Source organism: Otolemur garnettii, unplaced genomic scaffold (assembly GCF_000181295.1).
Source record: "Otolemur garnettii isolate 467f Iridium unplaced genomic scaffold, OtoGar3 scaffold00002, whole genome shotgun sequence".
Lineage (NCBI taxonomy): Eukaryota > Metazoa > Chordata > Mammalia > Primates > Galagidae > Otolemur > Otolemur garnettii.
In genome coordinates, this window is record NW_003852397.1 from 2,626,887 (window position 1) to 2,644,013 (window position 17,127).

The window sequence follows — 17,127 nt, forward strand, 5'->3', positions numbered from 1 at the left end:
CCACCTTAGGTGTACGTGGCTGGCGCCTTAGCCAGTTGAGCCATAGGCGCTGAGCCTAACCATTTATATTTTAAAAGCAGTAGCCTGTAGAATTTGTGCCCTCAGTTGTGGTTGCTTGCACTCCAGAGGCACTGTGGCACTGTCAGCGTGACCTCCCCAAGTCGTGTGCTGATAGACATCAGACTCAGTGTCCACTTTGATTGAAGTCCATTATTAACTCAAGCCATCTATAAAAAAGTATCTCCCCATAACATGCAATTCCCTCCTCATACTGCCTTTTATTTGGGGAGATGATGTACCAAGGCATTACTGCGTTTCCTTTAATATAAACATAATGAAGGAGAAAACATTCCAAAAACACCTTCATTTACTTCACTCTTCTAAAAAATGGGGTGAATTACAGGCTGAAAGTTTGGTCTCCTGCTGAATTCTAGTCCTCTCAAGGCAAATACTCCTAAAGTTGAAGCAGAATTTTAATCAAATGAGTTGTTTTTACGGGCTGGGATTTGAGGGGGGAAAAGAAATAGTTGGTAATTAAAATGATCTTAATTTAACATGGGGTGGGGTTGTGCAGACCACATTTAGACCTGAATAATGTTTCTGCTCCATACCCACTACTCTGTGTGTGTGTGTGTGTGTATGTGTACATATTCTCTAAAGAAGGGATTTGCTTTTATAAAAAACAAGACACAAAAAAAAATCTTTGCTATCAGAATTTCATTCAACACTCCATGTTTACCTATCCCAAGCTGTAAAATCTCCTCTGTTCGGCAAAACTGAAAAGAAGCCCTATTTTTTGTCTGGAAGCTGTGGACATCTGGGTGTTAACTGAGGCCACAGGCAGAGACAGATCTGCCTGAGTGGCAGAGGGATGTGTGCCAGGCATCAAGAGCTCCTATGGGTATAGGTGAAGCAGGGACATACTGAAGCCCAGTCACCTCCCACTAGTAGATTTATGGAAGGCACACAGCAGCCTGTCCCCAGCAGTAATTTCTTTAGGACCCTGGTCAGTTCCAAAGAAGTTTCCTTCCTGAGTTAGGTGAACACATTATTAATCCTTTTAGTGTTGTGAAGTTGAAGGCACACGCCTGGCTCTTCTGTAAATGATGTTTAAGCACGTTGTACGTGATGGGTCAGGGAGACAGGTTGGCTGAGGTCCCACATCTGCAGCTTTCCAGGACCAGAGGGAGAATTCTGGCATGGTTTTTCACTTCCCATTAAAAACAACGCTGGTGCCTATCCCCCCGCCCCCCAGTCACCTCCACAAGTACCATTATCTTAGAGTTTTATGTCCTCTCTGAATAATGTCTCCGACATGGACTTGAGGTGAAGGTGTTTATCGTATCTTAGCCTGCTGGACTTGGCATGAATAGAGGTGTAAAAGCTACAGGAATCCCTCCTTCCAAATTTGGGTTTCTATGCTTTGTGTCTTTATTGTCTGTAAGTTTGTGTTTACATGGACCCTATAGCTGTGTATCTAATAGGAATTTAAAATATTAAGGCTGTGTTCCATTCCTAAAAATAATCTATGAAGGCCCTTTTATTTGCCTGAGACTTAAGGATTTTCATAGCCCTCTCTTCCACCACAAACCCTCCTCTTCTTTTCAGTTGTTCTCATTTCTTGTTCATTGAATTGCATTTGTAAAGGTAAAGACCCCAAGAGCTACTTCCAATACTCATCTGCTCAGTGACTAGTCCAGAGCTGTGCTCAAACAGGCAAGGGTTGTGTGGCTGCTGCCTTCCCTAAATTCCTTTGTAGGAACAAGATTCTAGGGACTCCTTTTTGGCCACAAGAAAATGTTGTGTTTTCTTAGTGTAAGATTGATTGCTGAAAACCAAGAGGCCCATGCTGTATAAGAATGGCAATTTGGAAGAAAAACCCATGACCTCAATGTTATGCTACTTGTTGGTAATCCAGCTCTGACTCCCAAGACACTGTCTGCAAGAGACTATAATTTAAAACAAAGTTGATGAACCAGTTGAGTGCCTTTTTTAAAATTGCTGCTGTAAAGTGGATATGTTGAAAATATCAACTGCTAATTATTGGCTCACAAACAAATGGCATTATTTGTTTTTCTTGTCTATCCCTTTAATATTATAGAATAACTACTCAAATCTGAATGTCAAATGATTTGCCTGTCATACACATTAATTCCATGAATTTTCCAAATGAATTAAGTTCACAATAAGCCTCTGAGTAAGTCTACTTAAGCTATAAATATGTATTTTTTATCTCAAGACTACTCTGAGATATCCTGTCCCCCATTGTTGTGCTGCCAACAAATACCAATAATTATGAACTGTTATTAAAAGGGCAGATAGATGTAAATGAAGGCAGAGGAGGAGATGAACATCTGCTTTTTTCAGCTCTCTGACAGAAATTCATAAAGAACCAAAAATAACACTCTTGTTTCAACTTGTGTTAGGTGTAGGAAATTTTCTTTTTTTCTCTTTTCAGTCTGAGTATGCTCCATCGACTTTTATATTGAATACTAAATTGTTTTAGAAGAGGAAATTTGCAGATAAGAAACTGACATGTGACAAGATGGGTCTATCCTAACCATCTAGATGTGCTTATATCCCATATCCATTCACCCAGAGGTTTAAATTCTTGGTGAGATTTAAAGAGGAACTGGCATATAGTCATGTCATTACCACAATCTTAGATTCCACTGTGAACAGTCTGTAAACGTCGATTGATTCACATGTTTGGGTCTGCCGTTTCAAGTACACAGTTACACAGGAGCCACCAAGGATAATAAAACCTGGAAAAGAAAAGTCTCTTACCCTTCCCTGCCTTCTTGGTCCATTTCAGTAAGGAGTTATTTGCAGGCTGTTTCTAAGGCGAAGGAAATAAAAATGGGAAAGCCAGAGAATACAAATCAAAACATAATTGCAACACTGCAAAAGATTGTAAAGGACAGCTCACAGAGGAATTCTTTTGAATAGTGATGAATTACTTCCTGATTCACGGTTGGTGATTTTTTTTTTTTTTTTTAACTCCCCTCAACAAAAGACACTTCTGATTAAAAAGGAACTGGCAATCGTTATTTAGCAAGGCCCTACAAAGTCAAAACGTGTGATGCAGCTTGTCTGAAAAGGTACATTTCCTCAGATCCTCGTCCCCACAGGTCTCCTCCGTATAAACACCATTTCAAAGGAGGACTTTTGACCACTGTGGAGGGGAAGATGCTAGAGAAGAACAGAGACACTTGAAAGGTCTTTCTCCTGTTAAAGAGAATGTACAAGCTATTAAAAAAAAAAGAAGAAGAAAAAAAAAACCTCTTCTGGAATAAAAAAAAAACATGATGCATTTGGTTTCTGGTTCCTTAGGCCACTGTGGAACAACCAAAGAACATTATTTTGGTTTCTGAGGTTAAAACTGCTTTACTCCCCTCGGGCACACTGTATTTTTGGTTTGAGGGAGAAAGAGAATTAGGAAACTGAGAACAGGCTGACATACTCTAATCCAGCGGTTCTCAACCTGTGGGTCGCAACCCACAGGAACTCTATTAAATAAAGAGCCATGCATTAGGAAGGTTGAGAACCACTGGTCTAATCCTGACTCTTTAACTTTGCAGTACCCTGTTCTGATTTTACAACAGAATGGTTTTCCTCTATTCTTCCAGCATAAACATTAACAATAAAGGCAAAGGACCCTCAGTATTTGAGTGCTTGGTTTGAGTATTTGCTTATGATTTTAAACTTTAAAAGATCATCCTCAGATAGAGCTGGCTGTTAATTATGTAGGCACCGTTAATATATGTCCTCTATATCGAATTTTTTTTTTATCATTGGTTGTATTACCACCTGGCAGTTCGATTTGTTGAAATAAAAAGATTGGTTAACATTTTACAGTGAAAGTAATTGTCCCCTGTATTGTACCCTCTTAGGTTATCGGAGTGGTGAGTAAAGAATATATACCAAAGGGAACGCGTTTTGGACCCCTAATAGGTGAAATCTACACCAACGACACAGTTCCCAAGAATGCCAACAGGAAATACTTTTGGCGGGTAAGTAAAGAAAATTTTTCCAGATTCATTAAGTATTGGGCGGAAAAATGAAGCTAGGAGAGTTGGATCACTTCCTTTTTCTACCTGTGCTGAGAAATGCTGAGGCTTAACCAACAAAAGTGTCCAGGGTCCCCATGGACACAGAGCATTCGGAGCAAATGGTATGGAACCAGTTAAATACTGGGCCCTGGAAATACAGCCTGTAGGTGGTGAGTGATGGAGCTCGGAATTCTATGTGAATCTTGATTTAGAACTTTGTGATGAAAGGAAACAGTTTGCTGCTGGCTTCAAGGGTAGGTAGATTCATTTGCATTTCTCTGCAAGGAAGTAGTAATGAGTCACCAAGCCTTAGATTTCACCCCTTCTTGATTTCTTGCTGAGTTAACTTTAATTGAATGGAAGAGTTATCACAAGTGAATTATCTCGAAAGTAAGTGCCATTAGAGAAGGATGAGTGGAAGAGGGGGCTGGGCAATGGATGAGGAGCAGAGGACTGGCCCTATTTAAATGCATCCACACCATGAAACTTCCACCTTGGACAATATCAGGGAAAATGCTTACAGTCATGTGAGATAATGAGCTTTCCTGTGACATTGCCCCGAGAGGTCTGTCCAGTACCATTTCCTCTGTAATATCAGCATTAGAGAGGACCCCAGAGGTGTACTAATTAGATGGAATCATTGAGTAAACAGTGAACAGAGAAAAGGTAACGCTTTCCCCCTTCCCAGAGGTGTCTCTGGGACATACAGTTTCCTCAATTAGAAAATGATCATATGCTTGCTTAAATTTAGTAAAGATTTTAATGCCTACTTATTTAAAGTCTTTTTTAAAAAAAATAGCTGTCTGGTAACAACAAAAACTGTATTATGCTTGCTTTGGTTGGCATTTTTGCCTAGTTATATATCATTTGGACAAGGATCATAAAAGACTTCTCTTAGTGAACCACTTAGAAGCTATTTCTGAGGAATAATTTTTCTTAATCCAGTAAGTTTTGTGTTCTTAAAATTTTATTTTACTGTTACAACCAAGCAGAGAGCAGTTGTAGATTCACTAAGAATTGTGTGCTCAAAATTTTTATTTACTAACCACTATGTTTAAAATATATTCACCATGCACGGCTCGGCACCTGTAGCTCAGCCACATACACCAGAACTAGCAGGTTCAACTCTAGCCTGGGCCTGCTAAACAACAATGATAACTATAACCTAAAAAATAAAATAAAATAAGCATCGTGGCGGGTGCCTGTAGTCCCAGCTACTTGGGAGGCTGAGGAAGAGAATCGCTTAAGCCCAGGAGTTAGAGATTGCTGTGAGCTGTGATGCCATGGCACTCTACCCACGGTGACAGCTTGAGGCTCTGTCTCAAAATATATATATATTTCACCACATGACTTACAATAGAGAAAACATAAATGTATTTTTGCCTTTATTGCCAATAAATTCTTCTCGAAAGTGAGCTACAGAGGTGTACAATTCTTGGTATCAAAGGTCTGAATTAGGACAGTCCAATATAGGTCTTGTTAATGAATGGACATTTTATAAAAAGGCAAGAAATACCTCAGAATCTCCCCTCACTGCCCCAGTTCCCTGTTTGATTTAGAGATCCAGCATGAGTAACTTTTCAGGCTTTCCTTGGGAGGATTTATTTGAATCACTCTTTCACATTTAAAGGATATTATTATAGGAGATCACTTTCCACGTGCTGTTAAAAGCATCCTGATTTTGCTGGCAGGGATATGAACATCTGTTGTGAGGAAAGAAAAAGTTTCATGCAAATTACACAAAGGAGAGAAGGGGGGTTCAAGTTGAGAAAGCAGTGACATTTCTTGTAACTGTACTGTGAGTCAGCACATTTTTAATCTTCTAGATAGTATATGGAAATGCAGTGAGGTGGTAGGGAACAGTGCATTGTACGTATGCATTATTTTATTTTCTGGTGGGGGTGTGTGTGTGACTTCATGGCATCGACATTTCTGTTTTTAAATGAGGATACAGTAAACTGTAGTCCGTGGAAGACTGACTGGAATCAACATACCCGTAGCTTTAGAAAGCAGTTTCCGCCCGGCAAAGAGTGCAAGAGCAATGGAACCCCGTGTTCCTGGAAGTTTGCACATCAGAGTAAACAAACTTGAAAACCCCTCTTGATAGCAGAATTCACCCAGCCTTGTTCCATTTTCTCTTAACAAAACACACCGCAAAAGCTCTCACAAGCTGCTTTGATGAAGCCACATGTATTTCCCCCTTCACAATTTACAGGAAGTTGCTCTTAAAAGAAAGTGATTCTGGTGTTTACTGCCCGTGTTAAAGGGACAGAGTTCCCTTTTTTATTTCTGATAATGTTTGAACGAAACACAGAAAGGATTTATAGACTAGCATAGTATGTGAGTTCGAATAAAGCAATGACTTGCTGTCTTCTTAGAGCAAAATCTGAGCTAGGAGCAGTGCCCTCCTACCTGGAGACCATTGCGTTTCAGATAACCAGGTGCTGGATGTAGAAGGACATCCTTAAAGTCTGAAGCTCTTAAAAGAGGCTGCCTTCTAAAAGAGGGAGAGAGAAACTTCTGTGGAACGGATACTGAGTTGGTTACAAAGTAGTTTCAGGAAGAGTGTATGTTTTAATTTTTTCCTATTCTTTCTTTAACTCTGCTTTTTTACCAAGTGGCCTGAATGCATCTGTTAATCAGAATTAGTGTTACTCTCAGGACAGACTCCAAATCTGAATTCTTCATTACGTTGCCTTTAAGGAAGAACATGCTTTCTTCCTGTTCTTTTCCAAAAGCGCACGCCTGTGGCTGCGAGCGTGGTGTTTAGCCAACCTGCTTGCAGATAAGAGGGCTCTCTCCTCCCTCTGGCTTGCAGGAAAAGCACAAGGCTGAACATGTTTTTATCACGAGGAAAAGTGACTGCTCAGTAGACTGTCAATTCTGGCCGCCTTCCCGGTGTTCACTTTGTTATGGCAGGTGAAGTTCACCTTTGCCCCACCCAATGTTTCCACAAAAAGGCAAGGTTCCAAGTATTCGTATGAGCAAGTGTTACTGTAGGACTTGGAGGGTTGGGGGTGGAGGATGTTTGCATAGTTTAAGCCTTGGGCGGGGGTGTAGGAAATGGCAAGTACAGAGGCCGTAGAAAAGGTTGAGAGACTTTAGTTTGACGTAGTCAGTCGCCTTGGTCTTCTACCCGGTGACTCAAAGCACTAAAAGTTATCATCATCGGAACTGAAGTCAGTAGCATCGCCCGTTTGCCATTCACTGCTGTAGCCAAAGCAGTACTCGGTGGTGGGTGAATCGGTTTGAGGCAGCTCCTTAAATGAAAATTTGTGTTTCGTTCTTCTGTTATCTTTCCCGAACGGGAAAAAGACGATAAAGCTGAAATGGAAAAGGTAACTGACAGCGTGTGCCTTACCTGTTTCCACCCCTGTTTCTGCTGATTCCAAACCACTCCGACGAAACTGATTGGATTCTCTTGCTAACTAGGCAATAGGGGATCAGAAATCACACACAGGACAGGCTGTGTTTATTCTGAGACGTGCCGGGAAGCTTTTTATGACTTTGGGGCTGCCTTCCTCTCACCTGTCTGTCTTCTCTTTTGGACAGATCTATTCCAGAGGGGAGCTTCACCACTTCATAGATGGCTTTAATGAGGAGAAGAGCAACTGGATGCGCTATGTGAACCCAGCGCACTCTGCCCGGGAGCAAAACCTGGCTGCGTGTCAGAACGGCATGAACATCTACTTCTACACCATTAAGCCCATCCCTGCCAACCAGGAACTTCTTGTGTGGTATTGTCGGGACTTTGCAGAGCGGCTTCACTACCCTTATCCCGGAGAGCTGACAATGATGAATCTCAGTAAGTGGATTACAGAATAAAAAACTAAAAATGCCAGTAATGTCAGTTCTGCCCCCATGAGCTAATGACATGTTGTTTAATTATATGGCTTCATCATCTGTTGGCCCAAGTAGGAGGCTAAAACTAGGGACTAGGAAGAGGAAAAACATTTTTTTTAAATCCCTATTCTCTATTATGAAACTTGATCACTATATACATATATATATACTAAGGCCTACTTTGACTGTTTGATTCAGAAAGAAGTATATATCCACTTCTAATTTATCCAACAGGAGGTGGTTGGGAGTATAATGGGGCTTGGTCCAGAGATGCCAAGTGTGCGGGGCATAGCCCCCATGTCTGTGGTATTTTCTCAGTGTTTAAAATAGGCATTGAAATATTGTAGAAATGTGCATTTGAATATAAAGTTATGGGGTAATGTGGAACAATATGTAATTGTTTCTAGAAAAACTGTCATAATTTCTTAAATATTACTCTAAACGAATAACCCTAAAGATTTCGTACCTTTGCTTCCTTCCTTATGGTAAACTAATTATCTGATCTCCTGATCAGTGTTACAGTAGCCACCTATCACTTTATCTTAACAGATTCTCAGTTCCTTAGGTTTATATGCTTTTACTTTTTCTGTTTGGTTAAAATTGCTGTCATAACCTCTTTCTACAAAGGGCTATTTCATTTTAGTCATTTTCAAGTGATCTCTGTGAGCAACATAGGGATTACTATGAAAAAAAAATTACCATGAAATTCTAACCTCTGTTGTGACTGTGGTTGTGTGTGTACACTCCCCAATTTTGTAGCACTTTTTAAGATTAGCTCCTTTTTGTTCAAATAAAATTTAAAACTAAATGCTGAAATGTCGATAACTTGTTTTGATAGCATTTCAAACGCCAAGGAAAAATTTAAAGAATTCCTCTGTGCCCTTTACCCGTGTTCACCATTTGGTAATGGTGATATGCTGTCTATTTGCTTTATCTGAAAGCTACATTGCTTTAGTTCAAATTGTCTCCCTTTGTAATATTTGGAATAAATATGAATTTTAACGTAAGTTAGAATTTTGACTTCAAATTTAAGGCCAATTAAACCCAGGACTTATTTTAGTAATTTCTAATCTAACTATACAGCTGTTTGGAATTCATTCCACACTTTACTTGATCTCCCTGAAGATCTCAAGGCTGTATTTGCAGTTTGCTAAAAAAATCTGGGGCATCTATACATGTAAAAGTTTCAGGACCTCCCCCTTTGGGTCCTATTTTAAGAGTTGTGTTCACAGTGCACCCTTGGACTTCAGGAAAAGATCTTGGCATGTTGGAAAACAACCTGGCTTCTAGTTTGAGCATGATATGGGTATAATCAAGTTGTGACCAAAGGTGGCAGCTTTTTCCCCTGATCTCTGTCTTCCTTGGCCCTCCTTGAGACTCTCTTTTGTGTCCCCAAGGCCTAGCATCCCCACAGGCACTAGGCTCTTTTGGCATCTGTGCACTCACCAGGCCTAGGGCCTGGCAGTAAAAGACACTTGGCACAGTCACATTTTCCTGGAACCTCAATTCCAGCTGGGCCTCTCATGGGAAGATGCCCTGCTCCTTCCTAACCGCCTCAGCATAGCGAGCAGCTTCCTTTAGAGGGGCTCCTTACAATCCTTGAGTTTAATCGTTCACAGATTCGGAGCAAGTCTTTGATTTTTGTTGTTCTTTAAACTTAGTCCATCTGAGGTGACCCAGCCCAGTGACTTTGCGCCAACCAAGAACAAACTTTTTCATGTGCTTTCCCTACTCTGTGGCAATCAAAGAAAAGGTTTTAAGGCCTGGCATTTTCATTCTCCAGGGAAAAGACTTTACCGAACGTCTCAGTATTTTAAGATTCAAGTGTTTATTTTTTGTGTTCAGAAGCAACTTTCTTATATATGATGAAATGACACCTTTTTTCCCTCAACTGTCCCCTTTACTTTGTGCAGCATGTTTTCTAAATGGTGGTTCACCATGTTCAGTCCCCTTTCATTGTTCAATATTCGTAGTAAAGGAGAGTTAACAATACATAACCAGTTCCTTTGAAACAAGACTCTTGCTGTGGATTGTGAAACCAGTACCAGTTGCCTTGGGTGTGGCAGCTGATGATTGAGACTCTGATCAGGAAAATTTCTACTATTTCATCAGGCCTAAGAGGTAGATTGTGTCTCCATATGAGTTCTGGTGGGTTTCCATGCCAGCATTTCTGTGAAGGCTTAAATGGCAGTGATGGTTCAATTAACAGAAGGGATTTGAGTAAAGAAAAGTTAAGTAGCCAGAAATCACAAACTGACATTTTTCTAAAAACAAAACAAACAGAGTAACAGAACTCATAGTTAATACCTTTCCCTCCCCATTTGGGGGGTATTTTTTTTTCCTATCTATCTAACTAACCCATCTAGAAAACAGTTGACCAAATTATAGACTTCTAAATGTTAATCTGCTTTCTCAGTTTCAGTTGAAAACAGACTTTGTTTTGCCTACTGCAGAACTTCTAGGTTCTTTCTTGTAGTCTTGGGGTTCTTATTATAGATCGAAAATGTGAGTCGGCATAATTAAGCCATTCAGAGGCTTTAGAAGCAGTTCACTCTTGAAATGAGTCTGTCCGCCTACAGCCATTTAAGATTTAAGAACAAAAACAGATCTTGATTTTCTTTTTCATGTTAACTCAAGCTGCTGCTGAAGTGGAGAGTCAGAAATGACACCAGCTCCACTGATTACTCAGCTGCTGAAGGATGATTTTTTAAAATGTACCTCTACTAGATACAGATTTTAGAATTTCCTCCCTGTAAAACATCTCAGGGAGACTCATGTTTTGTTCTGGATATTCTTTTAGAAAACGATGTAACTCTGTTTTTCTCAGGGCATTAGAAATGGCCAACACTTGTTACGGATTTCCTTACTATATATTGGGCAGTATGCGAAGTATTTTCCTTTGGAATTTAAAATTCTGACCTTATTATCTGTTGGCCCGGTCATTAGCTTTGTATTAGTACAATAATCAAATTATATTAGGGTGCTTAAGAGGAATGTTTACCTGGCTAAATGTGAGGGCCGTGCTATGGCTGAACTTGAAGAGCTAAGCCTGCAACTTCAGTTTGTTGAGTTTTGGAACCAAGAGAGTATTGAAGCCACTGGAAAAATGATGAGACCTAGGTGTCATTTGTCACATAAAAAGGGCACAGAGTTATGACAGTAAAGTTTCTATATTTTTATTTTATTAGGGGGGCATCTTTTTAAAAAAAATTCATTATTAATTGGAGCCTGTATGGATGCTTCCGAATTACTTGTTTCACCTCCATAAAATTCCTTCCCATGGCTGTGAGATGCCTTGCCTATCAGTTTTTCTAGCTAAGTTGTCTCTCTCTTCCTTTACCATTTCAGCTTTTAAAAAACAAAAGTGACAATTTGAACTTCCTGCCTGCTGGGCCTCACTGAAAGACCGATATTGGCCTGATAAGGAGATATTTATTTTGGTTTAGTGGCTTCAGAAATCCCTCTCCCTCAACAAGCTTTCCATCACTGCCCCCTGATCGGCATTCTCCCTGATAGCGTTGTTCTCTGTGTTTATTCTGGGGCTTCGGGCTCCCCGGAGAGTAACTGATAACAGGCCACAAGAGATAACATTCTCTGAGGGGCTCTCAACCTGGAATTGAATCCCTCACGCCTGTCAGCCTAGAGAATGGATTTGAAGGGTTCATTTCTGGAGTTTCACGGGGTTCATTTCTACACCTATCAGATAGCAAGCCTGGAGTTCTTTCTCAATTAAGTCAAGCAGGGACATTTCTAAGTCAAGCAGACGATGAAAGATACTTGTGCAAAGCCTCCGGCGTGATCTCCAACCTGCCAGGTCTCCTAATACTGAGGCCAAGCGCTCCACCAGCTCTGAAGGCCCCTCCCTACACCCATAGCCGATGCCTTCAGCCTACCCTAGGGCAAGTGTCCCGGCAAGGTGATTGCTCTCGGATAACCAGAGATCAAACTGAGTATCACATGTTTTACTTTTGGTTTCCAGGGAAGGCTGAGTAGGGAGTTTTTGGTTTTCCCTGCTCAGGCTCGTGTTTTCCCAAAGACATCATTTATTTTGAGTGTTCGGGAAGGAGGACTGGCAGTAGCAGAGAGAGACTGGGACTGTCCTCACTGCTGCTGTGTTTAAATAGTATATTTCCCAAGTAATAATACGCCGTCTTTGGAAATAAATGCTTTCCTCTTAGCTTCCTCTGTTTTCTTTGGTGCTCTAAGTAATTGAACTGGCTCGGGAAGTACCTGTTGTGGTTTGGCAGAGGTGACTGTCACACCTTGTGATTCCAGGGGCCAGCACTGCTGGGAGCCTGGTTAGACCAGAAACAGAGCCTTGGTGAAATGTTCCTGCTGTCTGCCTACAAACTTGTGGGTCAGGGCTGGCGTCTACATTACTCGCCTCCTTGGCCTGGACAGTTTGAACAGGGTTTTATCAAATTCGTATTAATCGAAGTGAAAATTGATGAATGTTTATTACTTGAAATGAGTCTTAATCTCTCACATCTCATGCGCTGGGTGCTGATTTCCTTCAGGCAAACTGTGAACATCACAATGACTTTTTTTTTTTTTTTTGGCAGTTTTTGGCCAGTGCTGGGTTTGAACTGGCCACCCACCACCGGCATATGGGGCCGGGGCCTTACTCCTTTCAGCCACAGGCACCGCCGGCATCACAGTGACTTTTATTACCCTGTGAGAATCCTCCAGCCAGTAGTTTGCACTCCATTTTAATGGAAGCTCTCTTGTTCCAGGGCAAATAGCACTCTAATGTCCTAAAGTCTGTGCTGATGGAAACAAAATCATCTAAACTTCTCTTGATGCTGCGTGGTTCCATGCAGCTGAGAGGGAAGCTAAGGCACTTTTGAGCGAGTGGCCCAGAGCCCTCCAGAATGAGAGGGCGTTAGGGCCAGATGTTGGCCCTTGTGTCGCCCGCCAGCTGGTGCTCACGTTTTCTCAAGAAGTGCAAACAATTTAGCATTATGCTCCAGTCCCCTCCAGCCCTCTGAGTAATCGCCCTTCCTTCTTTTTTTTTTTTTTTTTTTTCAGCACAAACGCAGAGCAATCCAAAGCTACAGGGCACCGAGAAAAATGAACTTTGCCCAAAGAATGTCCCGAAGAGAGAGTACAGCGTGAAAGAGATCCTCAAACTGGACTCCAACCCCGCCAAGGGAAAGGACTTCTATCCTGCTAACATTTCACCCTTCACGTCGGAAAAGGACATGAACGACTTCAGAAAAAATGGGAGCCCCGAAATGCCCTTCTACCCTCGGGTCGTCTACCCCGTCCGGGCCCCTCTGCCCGAAGAGTTTTTGAAAGCTTCCCTGCCCTACCGGATGGAGAGACCAACCTACATCACTCAGGCCTCCCTGCCGTCCTCCACCACTCCCAGTCCCTCCGCAAGAAGCAGCCCTGACCAAAGCCTCAAAAGCTCCAGCCCCCACGGCAGCCCCGGGAACACGGTGTCCCCTGCGGCTCCGGGCGCGCAGGACCCCCGGGACGCCTACGCGTACTTGAACGCGCCCTACGGCCCCGAGGGCTTGGGCTCCTACCCTGGATACGCGCCCCTGCCCCACCTCCCGCCGGCTTTCATCCCCTCTTACAATGCTCACTACCCCAAGTTCCTCTTGCCCCCCTACGGCATGAATTGTAACGGCCTGGGCACGGTGAGCGGCGTCAACGGCATCAACAACTTCGGCCTCTTCCCCAGGCTGTGCCCGGTCTACGGTAACCTCCTGGGAGGGGGCGGCCTGCCGCACCCCATGCTCAGCCCGGCTTCCCTCCCGAGCTCGCTGCCTTCCGACGGGGCCCGGAGGCTGCTGCAGCCGGAGCACCCCCGGGAGGTGCTGGTCCCCGCGCCGCACAGCGCCTTCTCCCTCACCGGGGCTGCCGCCAGCATGAAGGACAGAACCTGCAGCCCCACGAGCGGGTCTCCCACGGCGGGCACGGCCGCCTCGGCGGAGCACGTGGTGCAGCCCAAAGCTACCTCAGCGGTGATGGCAGCCCCCGGCGGCGACGAAGCCATGAATCTCATTAAAAACAAGAGGAACATGACCGGCTACAAGACGCTTCCCTACCCACTGAAGAAGCAGAACGGCAAGATCAAGTACGAATGCAATGTTTGCGCCAAGACGTTCGGCCAGCTCTCCAACCTGAAGGTAGGCCAGGCCGGGGAGAGCAGCGGGCGGGCGGGGACTCGTAGCTCCCTTTCCTGGGGTTATAAACTGCATTCCCGTCAGTATGAGACCCAGGCTGGGCAGACCGCCCGTTCTACTCTGCTTTTACCACTGCTTAGCTCTGTGTCTTTGGATAGGTTGCTTTCCCTCTCTTGAGTTTCTTCTGAATAATAAAATGTGCAGTTTAGAAGATCAGTTTAATGTCCCTGCCAGCCTGTGATTTTTGTCCTTTGAGATCAAGCAAAACAAAACATTCTAAAAACACTGGGGTTGGTTTGTTCTGTTGAAGACTTTGTCTTTGCTTCTCTTAAGATGTTTGCACCATCAGCACCCTAGTCTTTGAAAAGAAACGTCAGGCCTCCGAGCTGACGCCAGAGCAGAGCTAACACGTGTGGCTTCTTCCCAGGTCCACCTCAGAGTGCACAGTGGAGAACGGCCTTTCAAATGCCAGACTTGCAACAAGGGCTTTACTCAGCTCGCCCACCTGCAGAAACACTACCTGGTACACACGGGAGAAAAGCCACATGAATGCCAGGTGGGCAGTATTTTCTGGGTAGAACTTTTGACCTTTCAGTGCTGGTGGAGTTGCCCTCCCCTGTCATGTAGCCTGTAGTTTAAACCGACAGGAATTTAGCCTTGGCCCAGGCTGATGGCACCGTGGACCTCCCGGTGCTCTGTATCTGCTGACAAGCAGAGACACAGAACTGGACACAGCCAGTTTCCAGTGGGTGGGAAAATGATGGGGAAATAAACACCTCCTGGGGTGCAGCCCACATCCCTGAGGTTTGCTTAATACCACACCTTAGGTGCCACCGGGAGGCTTTTTGCCTCCCAGGTTGCTGGTCCATCAGCCTGTGAGCCTGTTCCCTCCCATCAGCAACTCTTAATCTTCTGGTCTTCCTGTCCCCCTGCTCTGCCCTGTCCCTCCCCCACCCTGTAGGTCTGCCACAAGCGATTTAGCAGCACCAGCAATCTCAAGACCCACCTGCGACTCCACTCTGGAGAGAAACCTTACCAGTGCAAGGTCTGCCCTGCCAAGTTCACCCAGTTCGTGCACCTGAAATTGCACAAGCGTCTACACACCCGGGAGCGGCCCCATAAGTGTGCCCAGTGCCACAAGAGCTATATCCATCTCTGCAGCCTCAAGGTCCACCTGAAGGGGAACTGCCCTATGGCCCCCGCCGCGGGGCTGGCCTCGGAGGACCTGACTCGAATTAACGAAGAAATCGAGAAGTTTGACATCAGTGACAATGCCGACCGGCTGGATGACGTAGAGGACGACATCGATGTCACCTCTGTGGTGGAGAAAGAAATTCTGGCCGTGGTCAGAAAAGAGAAAGAAGAAACTGGTCTGAAAGTATCTTTGCAAAGAAACCTGGGGAATGGACTCCTCTCCCCCGGGTGTGGCCTTTATGAGTCATCAGACCTTTCCCTCACGAAGCTGCCTCCCAGCAACCCACTACCTCTGGTACCTGTAAAGGTCAAACAAGAAACAGTAGAACCAATGGATCCTTAAGATTTTTCAGACGAGTGTTTTGTTTCTTAAGTTATGACTTGGCAAGTCAGGGTGCCTGTAGCAAATGGCTCATACCTAATTCCAGTTCTGCAAAGCTCTCCTGACGTGTGGTTTCCCCTCACCTCTCTGGAATTAAAGAAGGAACTCCAAAGTTACTGAAATCTCAGGGCATGAACAAGGGAAAGACTATATACATATATATATATATATATATACATATTATATATACTTATTTACACCCATGTCTATATATTTGAAGCTGTGTATTTTGAATATTTGTGTGGATGTGTTTCCATAGCCTTCTCATTACTAAGACTATTGCCTAGCCATAATTATTTTTTCAATGGTAATCCTTCCTAATTTATTATACAGTTTATCATTCGAAAAGCAATAATTAAAAAAGTTTACAATGACTGGAAAGATTCCTTGTAATTTGAGTATATACATTGTTGTATTTTTATGCTGTGGCCATTCTTTGTAGATAATTTCTGCACATCTGTCAAAATACCTAAGATTTGGTAAAGGAATACACGACTTCAGTCAACCTCTCTCTGTAATAATGGTTTGAAAATGAGGTTTTGGTATTGCCAAAGTTAGACAGTTGATGTGTTAATAGGATCACATGCATCATTTGACCAGCATTGTCAAAGGGAATATTGAGTATTTTTGTTGATAGTTCATTGTTCCCCTGCAGTTTTACCCGGAAGGCGACAGGAAGGCTTTGCCTACCTCCCTTTCTCTAGAAGAGCAGGGTCCTCTCACACAACCCCCAAAGTCCTGTGACCATCGGAGTAGCCGCGTGACTTTTGCATCCAGATGTGTGTTAGCTGAAAATGTGAAGGTGACAAAATGCCAGGTCTGGAACCACTGTGCTGGCCTTCCCGAAGCACAGCGGTCCCGTGCGTGGGAGGTCTGTGGGCTTGCATCTGGGTGTTGTCTTGTTGTTGGTTTTTGTTTTTAGAATGTCAAAATTGCACAGACCTGGTGCTCTACCAAGAAGGATTTGAGGTAGATAGGCTCAGGCCACACTTTCAAAGCAAATTTAAAAAACGGGTATTCGGGTCATCTTGGGGTAAGAGCAGGTAATGAACATTCCTATCCCCAACACATCAATTGTATCTTTTTTCTGTAAAACTCAGATTTTCTCAGTATTTGTGTTTTTACATTTTACGGTTAATTTAATTGAAGTTGAAAGGGCATTGCAAAGTTGTTTGACAACAATTACCTCATTGAGTATGTACAGCAGTGCAGGAAATGATGTCTTATCTAATGATTTGCTACTCTGGAGGAGAAGCCAAGTAAGTGTGCTATGGAAAGATAGACTGCGTGTTATTCTATCTTTTACTCTGCTAAGCCCAAAGATTACATGTTGGCATTTAAGGTGTAGCAAAGAATGATGTATATTTATAAATCTATTTATACCACTCTACCATGTGTATATATAATATATTTATAACCACTTACATTGTGAGCCAAGCCATGTAAAAGAACCTACTTTTCCTAAGGGCAGAAAAAAAAAAATACCCAGAAAACAAACAAAAAAAACTTCTCTGAGACTTTG

General features: G+C 43.1%; 1 protein-coding gene across 2 annotated transcripts in view; it reads left to right on the top strand.

The window, feature by feature from the left end:
• PRDM1 (PR/SET domain 1) overlaps positions 1–15,990 on the top strand; it is a 20,892-nt gene extending 4,902 nt beyond the window's left edge. The window contains exons 3-7 of one of the 2 annotated variants that reach the window (XM_003781568.3): positions 3,894–4,013; positions 7,605–7,857; positions 12,924–14,032; positions 14,457–14,585; positions 14,991–15,990. In XM_003781568.3, the coding sequence (XP_003781616.1) occupies positions 3,894–4,013; positions 7,605–7,857; positions 12,924–14,032; positions 14,457–14,585; positions 14,991–15,566 (2,187 nt within the window). In that variant the 3' untranslated portion in view covers positions 15,567–15,990. Of the gene's footprint in view, positions 1–3,893; positions 4,014–7,264; positions 7,391–7,604; positions 7,858–12,923; positions 14,033–14,456; positions 14,586–14,990 lie in introns of those variants that run through there. The other variant, XM_012805279.2, reaches the window with a different exon arrangement.
• Positions 15,991–17,127: the final 1,137 nt, after the last annotated feature.